The sequence below is a fragment of the Argopecten irradians genome, chromosome 12, assembly GCF_041381155.1.
Source record: "Argopecten irradians isolate NY chromosome 12, Ai_NY, whole genome shotgun sequence".
NCBI classification, from domain to species: Eukaryota; Metazoa; Mollusca; class Bivalvia; order Pectinida; family Pectinidae; genus Argopecten; species Argopecten irradians.
This window is the reverse complement of record NC_091145.1, coordinates 1,570,778-1,583,933: the sequence shown is the minus strand read 5'-3', so window position 1 is coordinate 1,583,933 and position 13,156 is coordinate 1,570,778. Positions and strand designations below refer to the sequence as shown.

The window sequence follows — 13,156 nt, the reverse complement described above, 5'->3', positions numbered from 1 at the left end:
TGCATTTTGGGACCGATCGGTCAACAAGATGGCCGACAGGCGGCCATCTTGGATTTTGATAGTTAAAGTTTGTTACCGCTATTTCTCAAAAAGTGATGAAGGGATCTTTCTCAAATTTCATATACAGGTTCCCCTAGGACCCTAGTTGTGCATATTGCATTTTGGGACCGATCGGTGAACAAGATTGCTGACAGGCGGCCATCTTGGATTTTGATAGTTAAAATTTGTTACCGCTATTTCTCAAAAAGTACTGAAGGAATCTTTCTCAAATTTCATATATAGGTTCCCCTAGGGCCCTAGTTGTGCATGTTGCATTTTGGGACCGATCGGTCAACAAGATGGCCGGCAGGTGGCCATCTTGGATTTTGATAGTTAAAGTTTGTTATCACTTTTTCTCAAAAAGTGCTAAAGGGATCGTCTCAAATTTCATATACAGGTTCCCCTAGGACCCTAGTTGTGCATATTGTATTTTTGGACCGATCGGTATACAAGATGACCGACCGATGGCCATCTTGGATTATGATAGTTAAAGTTTGTTATCGCTATTTCTCAGCGAGTACTGAAGGGATCTTTCTCAAATTCCATGCATAGTTTCCCCTTGTACCCTTGTTGTGCATAGTACCTTTTAGGACTAATCCATAATGCCTTTCGGGACTGATCGGTAAACAAGATGGCCAACCGGCCGCCACCTTAGATTTCATTGTTGTAGTTTGTTACCACTATTTCTTAGAAAGTACTATAGCGATCTGTCTCAAATTTTATATGTAGTGTGTTTGAAAAAGTTTGAAAAGCCGGGAAAAGATCCCTCTTTCCATTGTCAGTCATAGATCATTCTTTGGTGGGCGCCAAGATCCCTCTGGGATCTCTTGTTAGAAAACATATTAAGATTATTGTTAATAATACACTAATCATCATCTTCGGCATACTTTATTCAAAATAAATTAGATAAATAATTTGCATAACACAGGTTGTCTTATGTTTTCCCTCCTTGACTATCAATCTTCTCTGATCACTCTGAAAATGGTGATTTTACCTTTTTCGGTCGCCACATGAACTGCCTTAAATCAATTATATCCAATGCAATGAGACAACTGCATTTATTATAACGCTGTAAGGCAATTCTGCAAGATCAGCTTACATTGTTAATTTACATTGAACATATACATGCACAGTATGGTACCTTATTTATATCTCCTTTCCTATTTTTAATCTACATTGATGACTTGGAATCTTATCTGGCGGAAAAAAGAATGTTAATTGTCTGACAATTATTGACAAATTATTTACAGATATATTGAAATGTATCACAAACTTTTATCATTTTATATGCCGATGACACTGTTCTACAACAAATGTTAAACGGATTTGAATAATATTGCATTACATTATTGCATTACATGGAAATTATTATCTAATATATCAGAAAGATAAAAGTTGTAATATTCTCAAAACGTAAATTGGCCCAACAACACCAGTTTACGTTATGGGATATAGAATTATTTTGATAAGAAGGGTATACATATCTATGTATATTTTTTAACATTAATGGTAGCGTTTTTAAAGAAAAGGAAAAAAACTGCTGAACAAACAATAAAATCAGTGTCTACTATTTTTAAGAAACAAAGGAATGTATCCCTTCCTGTTGATTTTAAACTGAAAATATTTTAGTCACTTGTAATGCCAGTTTTATTATACTCATCAGAAGTATGGGGATTTGAAAATACAAATATTGTAGAAAAAATCATTTGTAATTTCCTCAAGTTAAAAAAGTGTATAAAACAATTCATGGTTTATGGCGAGCTAACAAGATACCCAATTGATATTGGAATAAAATGTAGAATGATTACTTTTTGGCATAATGTATACTTAACATGAAAATAGACCATACGTTTTTAGCTCGCCTATTCGAAGAATAGGGGGAGCTAATGTTGTCACCCCGGCGTCGGCGTCGGCGTCGGCGTCAGCGTTGGCGTCCCATTTCACGGTAAAGTTTTTGAGCAAGCTTCTGTTTCGTCAATTGTTTAAGCTTAAGTCATCATAAATGTTTATGATTTTATTTTCCTAATGTGTATGGATGCTGAACGTGATAATACAACCAATTTGGGGCCCTTTAGGTTTTTTTTAGTCTGTTAATTTGTCATACTTCCATGTTTAAATAGTAAATACTTGAACAACAACTTCTTCTGAATAGGCCAGCTTTACCGTTCTCCGACAGCTCTTGTTTAAATGGCTGTAAGATGTTTAAGATATTTTATCATAGCTAGTTTAAATCATGTTTGGATATATCAATCAACTTGCTGTTTTACAAAAGACTAATTACAAAAACTTGTTAAAAGTAGACCAATTGACCAGTTTATTCAGAAATGGTATGACTATATTGATAAGTCTTCTTGAGGACTGACATATTCTATATTTAAGACATTTTGGCATAGAAAAATATGCCTCTTGTCTGTCTCTGCTGCAAAACAATACTTGTTAACTGATACTTTGGTCCCAGGAACTTAATGAGAATAGCAATTCAGAATGGATATTTTAATTGACATCAAATTAACAAGGAAAAGGTTAAAGATGCTATAAAGTCATTTGACATATAACACCATAGGAAATATTAGAATGGGCTCCTAAGAGTATAGTATATGTTTCTTATTTAACACCTTGGTGTCCAAGGAATCCTCAAAAGTCCAAACTGGAAGGAACACTAGCAAACTTTATTTCTTATTGTCCAAAAAAATGTTGACTTTAGAAATATATCCTCCAATCATTGAGACCGAGCCATTTAGTACTTTCAGTACTTTGATTTATACTGATTTTACAGACCTATATTTCTACCAGTCAAAGGGCTTTTTATACTGATTTTACAGAACTATATTTCTACCAGTCAAAGGGCTTTTTATACTGATTTTACAGACCTATATTTCTACCAGTCAAAGGGCTTTTTATACTGATTTTACAGACCTATATTTCTACCAGTCAAAGGGCTTTTTATACTGATTTTACAGACCTATATTTCTACCAGTCAAAGGGCTTTTTATACTGATTTTACAGACCTATATTTCTACCAGTCAAAGGGCTTTTTATACTGATTTTACAGAACTATATTTCTACCAGTCAAAGGGCTTTTGTATACTGATTTTACATAACCATATTTATACCAGTCAAAGGGCTTTTCTACTATCACAATGTTCTATTTCATACTAGAATTAATCTTGATTTGAAATGGGATGTTGAGTCAAGTTTTGTATTTCAGAAAGAGACGTGACCGTGACCGAGACAGTGGACCAGACCACTTTGGTCTTAATGAGATGGAGAGAGCAAGGAGGAGGAAGGAAGAGGAGGAAGAAGAGGAGTATGAACACAAACCACGCAACAAAAGTATTCTATATTTATACTCTCACCACAATTGGGAATCAATAGGGGAGGGGGGGGGGGGGTGGTGTGCTCAGGAAATTCAGGAAAGTATATATAACAAATGTCTAGTGAGAAACATTATTTCTTTACTATGTACTTTTTACTATACTTTTCTATTATACTACATGTATATACATGTACACAATGGAGAGTGTACGCTTCTGTATGTATGTGATAACTTTATAATTCTTTGTTACGTTTATGTATTTTTAAATAGATGCTTGCATGTTATGTAATGGTGATATCAATAAAATTTGATTCATTAATTCAAATATGCCGGCTCTATTGTAATTACTACTAAATTTGCTCAATATCTCAAAACAAACTTAAGTCATAAATTTTCATATCAGTAAATATGGAGAAAAACTTAGTTTTGACTAAAGTTTTGTTTTGAAAAATTGGGAAAGTTTTAATTTGGCATTGTTCTGTAATCAATCATTTGTTTTTTGCAGGTCAAGGAGCTGCCATTGCTCCACCTTCTTCTCTTATAAATGAAGATATGATCATCAAAGAGGGTGAGTACAGATACATAGTGACAATCAAAGAGGGTGAGTACAGATACATAGTGACAATCAAAGAGGGTGAGTACAGATATATGTACATAGTGACAACCAAAGAGGGTGAGTACAGATATATAGTGACAATCAAAGAGGGTGAGTACAGATATATAGTGACAATCAAAGAGGGTGAGTACAGATATATAGTGACAATCAAAGAGGGTGAGTACAGATACATAGTGACAATCAAAGAGGGTGAGTACAGATACATAGTGACAATCAAAGAGGGTGAGTACACAATCAAAGAGGGTGAGTACAGATATATAGTGACAATCAAAGAGGGTGAGTACAGATACATAGTGACAACCAAAGAGGGTGAGTACAGACACATAGTGACAATCAAAGAGGGTGAGTACACAGTGATAGAGAGGGTGAACGTCTCGTAGTCCCATTACAGTGATAGAGAGGGTGAACGTCTCATAGTCCCATTACAGTGATAGAGAGAGTGAACGTCTTATAGTCCCAGTACAGTGATAGAGAGGGTGAACGTCTCGTAGTCCCATTACAGTGATAGAGAGAGTGGACGTCTCATAGTCTCATTACAGTGATAGAGAGGGTGAACGTCTCGTAGTCCCATTACAGTGAAAGAGAGGGTGAACGTCTCGTAGTCCCATTACAGTGATAGAGAGAGTGAACGTCTCTTAGTCCCATTACAGTGATAGAGAGGGTGAATGTCTCGTAGTCCCATTACAGTGATAGAGAGAGTGAACGTCTCGTAGACCCATTACAGTGATAGAGAGGGTGAACGTCTCGTAGTCCCATTACTGTGATAGAGAGGGTGAACGTCTTGTAGTCCCATTACAGTGATAGAGAGGGTGAACGTCTCGTAATCCCATTACAGTAATAGAGAGAGTGAACGTCTCGTAGTCCCATTACAGTGATAGGGAGGGTGAACATCTCGTAGTCCCTTGACTTTCCATCCTTTTGTTATCGCTGATTCGTCGACAATTTGATAAAAGTAACTTTGTATGTTAAATCATCTCACTTCTGACTTATCTGTGTCTGGTTAAGAACAACTGATTTGCGGTAATTTATATCGCTGCTAAGAAATCATTATTAAAATTAGTAAATGAAAGATGGTTGATGTCGTTATATTAAAACAATTAAAGATTTTGACCATTCTGGAATAGGCAATTGATAAAATGTTGACTGCACCAATATAAGGTATTTTATAGTACTATTTGCTCCTTTAAAGCCATTTCATATTATAGCATGTTCCTTTTGAAATGGAATTTCTATTTTCTGTTATACAGAACCAATGCCTGTCATGCCAGACAGATCTCGGTCACCACCAATGGGCTATACTATAGGACTGGGGTAGGTAACCTTATATATAATCATATACTACTATAGTCATTTACCCTTTAACCTGTTTTGCGGTCATCTGACCCAAAGGTTTTACAGTCATCTGACCTAAAGGTTTTACAGTCATCTGACCCAAAGGTTTTACAGTCATCTGACCCAAAGTTTTTACAGTCATCTGACCCAAAGGTTTTAGGTCATCTGACCCAAAGGTTTTAGGTCATCTGACCCAAAGGTTTTACAGTCATCTGACCTAAAGGTTTTACAGTCATCTGACTTAAGGTTTTACAGTCATCTGACCCAAAGGTTTTACAGTCATCTGATCTTACCCAAAGGTTTTACAGTCATCTGACCTAAAGGTTTTACAGTCATCCGACTCAAAGGTTTTACAGTCATCTGACCCAAAGGTTTTACAGTCATCTGATCTGACCGAAAGGTTTTACAGTCATCTGACCCAAAGGTTTTACAGTCATCTGATCTGACCCAAAGGTTTTACAGTCATCTGACCCAAAGGTTTTACAGTCATCTGATCTGACCCAAAGGTTTTACAGTCACCTGACCCAAAGGTTTTACAGTCATCTGATCTGACCCAAAGGTTTTACAGTCATCTGATCTGACCCAAAGGTTTTACAGTCATCTGATCTGACCCAAAGGTTTTACAGTCATCTGACCCAAAGGTTTTACAGTCATCTGATCTTACCCAAAGGTTTTACAGTCATCTGATCTGACCCAAAGGTTTTACAGTCATCTGATCTGACCCAAAGGTTTTACAGTCATCTGATCTGACCCAAAGGTTTTACAGTCATCTGATCTGACCCAAAGGTTTTACAGTCATCTGACCCAAAGGTTTTACAGTCATCTGATCTTACCCAAAGGTTTTACAGTCATCTGATCTGACCCAAAGGTTTTACAGTCATCTGATCTGACCCAAAGGTTTTACAGTCATCTGATCTGACCCAAAGGTTTTACAGTCATCTGATCTGACCCAAAGGTTTTACAGTCATCTGATCTGACCCAAAGGTTTTACAGTCATCTGACCCAAAGGTTTTACAGTCATCTGACCCAAAGGTTTTACAGTCATCTGACCCAAAGGTTTTACAGTCACCTGACCCAAAGGTTTTACAGTCATCTGACCCAAAGGTTTTACAGTCATCTGACCTAAAGGTTTTACAGTCACCTGACCCAAAGGTTTTACAGTCATCTGACCCAAAGGTTTTACAGTCATCTGATCTGACCCAAAGGTTTTACAGTCATCTGACCTAAAGGTTTTACAGTCATCTGACCCAAAGGTTTTACAGTCATCCGACCCAAAGGTTTTACAGTCATCTGATCTGACCCAAAGGTTTTACAGTCACCTGTCATGAGTTGTCCATAAACTTTTCACTTATCAAACTTCAGTTAGTGAAATGAAGCTGAAACATGTCAGGAATGATACTGTCAAAGTTTTGTTAATATTTCGGAGTTGATCTAAAGGCGTGACTGACACAATCACCAACTAGAAGAAGTCATTTTAAGCTTCTCTTCTAGTTCCACTAGTGTGGTTGTAGTAATCTCTCTTTGTATATTACAGATAGTGTGTAGGCATTGATTGTTATGTCTATAGTTTGTTTAAAAAATATGTCTTTTTCTCTGAAAAATATGATATTACTCTTACAAACTGTCGTCATAGCCACCAGCAAGATCAGATAAGTCTGTAATATGATATTACTCTTACAAACTGTCGTCATAACCACCAGCAAGATCAGATAAGTCTGTAATATGATATTACTCTTACAAACTGTCGTCATAGCCACCAGCAAGATCAGATAAGTCTGTAATATGATATTACTCTTACAAACTGTCGTCATAACCACCAGCAAGATCAGATAAGTCTGTAATATGATATTACTCTTACAAACTGTCGTCATAACCACGAGCAAGATCAGATAAGTCTGTAATATGATATTACTCTTACAAACTGTCGTCATAACCACCAGCAAGATCAGATAAGTCTGTAATATGATATTACTCTTACAAACTGTCGTCATAACCACCAGCAAGATCAGATAAGTCTGTAATATGATATTACTCTTACAAACTGTCGTCATAACCACCAGCAAGATCAGATAAGTTTGTAACATGTAAAGACAGAGAAGCTGAAATGTGGAAAACCTAGGAGCTATGCAACATGATTGTGTAATCACAGTTTTTCAAAAACCAGACCTGTACTTTTTCAGTTCTACCAGCAGGATTGAGCTTGAACATTCCTGGAATGTTCTTATTTTAGGTCAGTCCAAAAGCCAAGTTGGTCGACACAGCTGCCATCTTGAAAATATATTTATCGGGTAACACTTTGCTTATTCAAACTGGTGCCAAGGTTGTCAGATGACCATTTAGGCCCTAAGGCCTATTGTTTACAATCATACATTTGTATTTACCCAAAACTAAATAACATGTAATGGATATATTCTGTGAAAAAAAATATTTATTACTAGCGGGTATATATTTACATTTTCACTGCAGCCCCACTTTGTAACCCTACAAAGAGCAGTTGGCATTCATCATATGAACTGCCATCCACTTATTATGACATCATTATCATTGAGATGTCACAGTTGTCGTGAAATTGAACTGCCATCCACTTATTATGACGTCATTATCATTGAGATGTCACAGTTGTCGTGAAATTGAACTGCCATCCACTTATTATGACGTCATTATCATTGAGATGTCACAGTTGTCGTGAAATTGAACTGCCATCCACTTATTATGACGTCATTATCATTGAGATGTCACAGTTGTCGTGAAATTGAACTGCCATCCACTTATTATGACGTCATTATCATTGAGATGTCACATTTGTCGTGAAATTGAACTGCCATCCACTTATTATGACATCATTATCATTGGGATGTCACAGTTGTCGTGAAATTGAACTGCCATCCACTTATTATGACGTCATTATCATTGAGATGTCACAGTTGTCGTGAAATTGAACTGCCATCCACTTATTATGACGTCATTATCATTGAGATGTCACAGTTGTTGTGAAATTGAACTGCCATCCACTAATTATGACGTCATTATCATTGGGATGTCACAGTTGTCAGAGAGCGATCACAGAAGATGGTTCAAATGGCTGTTCTGTCTTTGATGATAATGATTTCTTTATTCATTGTAGATGCATGATCATCTCCTGAGATTTCATCATAAAATTGTTATAAAATATAAATATAAGCATTGAACTGCATTCAGTTGGCATTTATGGGAGTATGAATGCAAATTGGACAGCGAAAAAAACGTGAGTGCGCTTATTAGATTTGCTGATATCCAAAAATTACCAACTGAATGCAGTTCATTGATTAAAAAAAATCTTTTTTTTTTATCAAGTTAAAAAAGAACTGCATACCATCACTTTATCTAAGTGGATTTGCAGCAGGAATTGTCGTTGAGTTATGGAGGCTGCCTACAACCCATATAGAGGAGAACTACTATAAGTAAACATGTAAACAAGTAAACATGTAAACAAATGTATTTGGTTAGATTCTGGAATATGTTATCTTGACTCTCTGCAGTGGTTCTGTGGCTTCAAAGATCATGGCTAAGTATGGGTACAAAGAAGGACAAGGACTGGGAAAGTCGGAACAGGGTATGAGTACGGCACTCCAGGTAGAGAAAACCAGCAAACGTGGCGGCAAGATCATACACGAGAAGGATATTCCTAAAGGTGAGTCGTCATAGCTAATATAATACTGCTGAAAATGATTTCCTCACTTCTCTGTGGAGTTAAAAACTTACTCATTTGCATTTTAGATTTTAAAGTTCATACTATTTAAAATCAAAATTGGAAGAGAAACCTTAAGACGCAAATGTATTTACCATTTTATTAAAATAACTTATTATCTCCCGATGTAAGGGAAAAAAATGTGATATGTCATAAATATGTTATGGTTACATAATAAGAAGACCAATTTCTATAAAACCCCATACTTACATGTACATTTCTACACAATGTACAATATACCATAACTATATAGTGTTCTGCTTCAAGCAAAACCAAGTATCTGTAAATAACTGGCAATTTGCTTTCATTTTGAATGTCATCTTTATGCAAATAGTTGCAGGATGAACAGAGTACACAGTTAGTATCTTACAATACAAGGTCTATATTGGAGCTCGACACAGAAAGCCAAGATGACTCTGCAAAGCCTCGTCATCTCGGCTTTCTGAATTATCACACCAAAATAAACCTCGTATTGTAAGATACTAACTGTGTATACACAAAATACCATACCTACAGATATCTTCCAGGGCTTTCGTTAAAAGCCGGTTGCCGGCAAAAACAGCCGTGTATTTCCTTGTTTACAACCGGCTATTTTTGTCAGAAAAAAGTATTGGCCCCATGGGGGCTTGTGGCCCTCAACCACCTATTATAAATTTTCAACCATCTATTCAAAAATTTAGTGAGAACCCTGTCTTCTGTTGTTATGTAAAAGTCTACTTTCAACATTTAGATAAATTTGTTAAACCTAATGAGACTAATTCACGTACCACGCGATACCCGTGATAACGTTTGTGCAGGACTAGTATCGCCAATGGTGATGGAGTGAACTATTTGTAATCTTGCTGATGAAATGACATTAGCATGGGAATTATTCCCATTAAGATGAGTATTTTATCTTGGTGCTTACATTTAGAATCCTCAGTTGTTGTTCCAGAATCACCCCGAGAACCAACTCCCAATACCAACTTGTTGAAGAATCCCTCCAAAGTCATTCTGTTACGGGTATATATACTAATTCACTGTTTTTTTCTCACTATTAATAAGTTTATACATTACGAAAACAAAATGTACATGGTTTCCTTTACAATTTTGTATTTATAAAACTTTGTGTAACATGTAAGTGCTCCGGCCTTCCTTGCTTTAATATTGAAATTAATCAATTCTTTCTGTAAGTTGTTTTCTAGTGTCTTAAGATTATCCAATATGAAGGTCATGGCTATTTTTCCAGAACATGGTCGCTCCAGGTGATGTTGATGAAGAATTAGAACAAGAAACATCTGAAGAATGTTCCAAATATGGTCGTGTCATCAAATGTGTCATATTTGAGGTAAGTCATGGCGCCATTGTCGTGAAATTAATCTATAATTGTCTTCATTTTAGAGGTTACTTACATTACCGTGTATATAAACTTGACTTTTGTGAGGATTTCAGTGAAAGAGGAGGAGAAGAAAATCTGCTCTAATACTCTTTTAAAATGGGGAGATGATTTGCTACTTTAATGTCTCTTCATAAAGAAATTGATAATATACTTAATTTTCTACAACTCCCATAAATTTTCTATAACTCCCATAAAAATTTTACTTGGAAAGGTAAGCAGCTTACTTTGGTGAATCAACAGCAACAAACACAGTTTGATTAACTGATATTATTAAAAATAAGTGAACAAATATTAGATGCTATTTAAGTAACCCCACCACATGTTTTCACTTCAGATCCCCGGTGGTGTAGAAGAAGAGGCTGTACGTATATTCCTGGAGTTTGAGAGAGTAGACGCTGCCATTAAAGGTTGGTTCTTCTCAAGTATCCTAATTACTATCATAAAACATGACCAGAACAATCTACTGTAAAAATCAATCTACTGTAAAAATCAAATGCCTTAATTTCTGTTCTTTATAAATGTATCTAAATTGTAACGAAATCCTCTCTTTTGCTCTGCTCTGATAGAAACATGTGTTCAGATGAATGTAGCATCAAATATTTTTGGTTCCAGCAGTTTTTCCACAAAAATAAGTGATAATTTTTGTTAAATTCATCAACTTTCATCACTTAATTCTTGAAGAATTTTTATTAATCTGGATATATCCACATAGTATTTATGTGTTAAGATTATAGTTTTTACTTAACAGGAAAAACAAGTTTCCTATTTTGGTTTCATTTCGAGATCGTTAAACCATTTGAAACTGGGTGAAGGAAAATAGTTTTAATAATTTATATGAAGCTGTTAATTTAATGTAAGGATATTTCCTCTTGCAGCTGTCATTGATTTAAATGGAAGATTTTTCGGAGGCCGCATTGTGAAAGCCTGCTTCTACAATTTAGATAAGTTCCGAAGACTAGATTTAGCTGACGAAGTGGAATGACAAGGACTTATTGTGCAGAACGTTGTACGAGTGTGGGTAGGACGACAGTACATTTGTATAAACATCTGTGTGAAAGAGGTATGAGTATCAGAATGAGATTATATGATATAGATGTATCATTTTAAGCAGATTAGGTATGTACTTTGTGTAAGCTTTGATGAATAACGGGTTTTAATTTGATGACCATTTGCACATATGAATATCTTCATATTACATCATATATTGTAACCCAGGTAATTATTTTCACCTGATAAGTGTAAATGCATCATCTTATTAAAGTCTTATAAATACCAAATATTTGTCTGTCTAGTTTGTCCTGGGCTGTATGGAGTTTCCTAAAACCTGCTGCTAGTACTGATTTGTGCATTAGATTTGCAGGGTCAATATTTAGCTGTTTACTATATGGCTTTATAGGGCATATTCACGGAGGTTAAATTTTAAGTTCAGTTTCACATATTGGTGTTCTTACTAGAATCATTTAATGAATTTTGGATGATTTCACTTGTATTTAGAATTTGCAACTCGAATATAGTGAAAATAAACCTCCCATGAAAAACAACCACTACATAATGTATACAGTTCATTGGCCTAATGACATAATTTTCTTCATTAGTCATAAATTCGTCAAAATCTTCACTACAGTCAATAACAGAAGACTGTAGTAATACATATATACGTTTGTTACTGCTATTTCTCAGAAAGTACTGAAGGCATTCTTTTCAAATTTCACATGTGGAGTCTCTCCATGCACGAGTCCTAGTAGTGCATATTGGGACCAATTTGACTTATCTGTCATCAAGATGGCCGACATGCAGCCATTTTTGATAATTGAGATTTAACATGTAGTCTCCCCATAAGTCTTGCTTGTTGCATATTGCATTTTGGGACTGATCTGTTGACAAGATGGCCAACAGGCAGCCATCTTGGATATTGATAGGTGAAGATTTTACTATTCTCAGAAAGCAATAAGGAATCTCTCTGAAATTTAATAGATTGATTTTTCTTTGTCCCCGATTGATAAGCATGCAGCCATTTTAGATTGTGTCACTTTCTCAGAAAGTATCGATTCAGAAACGGTCTTGTTTGTTCAAATTAAACGTGTTGGGTCTTCTTGGTCCCCCAGATCTGCATATCTATTTTAGAGGAACAAATCCAAGTACAACATGTCAGACGGTGGCCATATTAAATTTGACAACTGAAGTGATGAAAGTGACTTTGCTAAGCAGCCCTGTATATAAATATGAATTTCCCTACATGTATTCTATATATTTCAAAATGTAGAGCAAAGGATTATTCTTTCCGTTGTCCGACATAGATCTGGACATTCTTAGATTCCTATGGAATCTCTTGTTAAGTATATGGCTTTTAAAATACAATCTACATCCTTATACAAATGTACTGTGAAATAAGATTTGTGGTCACTGCTATGTGGATAGAAATATTGGAGCAATAGTGACCAATAAAATTTGTAAAAACAAAAATCAGTGTTTTTTATAACTATAGTATCAGCAACCACTCAAAAAATCGGACATTTTCTACACAACAAAAGTTTTATGTTATACAGTAACCCTGGCTGTTTATACAAAGTAAACACAAACCCAGTTGTCCTTTTGTTTATTAGTTTTACGTCCTATTAACAGCCAGGGTCATGTAAGGACGTACCAGGTTTGTTGGTGGAGGAAAGCTGGAGTACCCGGAGAAAAACCACCGACCAGTACCTGGCAACTGCCCCATGTGGGATTTGAACTTGCGACCCTTGTGGTAAT

General features: G+C 35.7%; 1 protein-coding gene across 3 annotated transcripts in view; it reads left to right on the top strand.

Annotated features, from left to right (window-relative positions):
• Window positions 1-12,871, top strand: part of LOC138335878 (splicing factor 45-like) — a 33,542-nt gene extending 20,671 nt beyond the window's left edge. For 2 of the 3 annotated variants that reach the window (XM_069285054.1, XM_069285053.1), the window contains exons 6-13: window positions 3,248-3,372; window positions 3,861-3,923; window positions 5,219-5,282; window positions 8,822-8,973; window positions 9,953-10,032; window positions 10,259-10,357; window positions 10,743-10,815; window positions 11,284-12,871. In XM_069285054.1, coding sequence (XP_069141155.1) covers window positions 3,248-3,372; window positions 3,861-3,923; window positions 5,219-5,282; window positions 8,822-8,973; window positions 9,953-10,032; window positions 10,259-10,357; window positions 10,743-10,815; window positions 11,284-11,390 — 763 coding nt within the window. In that variant the 3' untranslated portion in view covers window positions 11,391-12,871. The remainder of the gene's footprint in view (window positions 1-3,247; window positions 3,373-3,860; window positions 3,924-5,218; window positions 5,283-8,821; window positions 8,974-9,952; window positions 10,033-10,258; window positions 10,358-10,742; window positions 10,816-11,283) is intronic. The other variant, XM_069285055.1, reaches the window with a different exon arrangement.
• The last annotated feature ends 285 nt before the right edge of the window (window positions 12,872-13,156 follow it).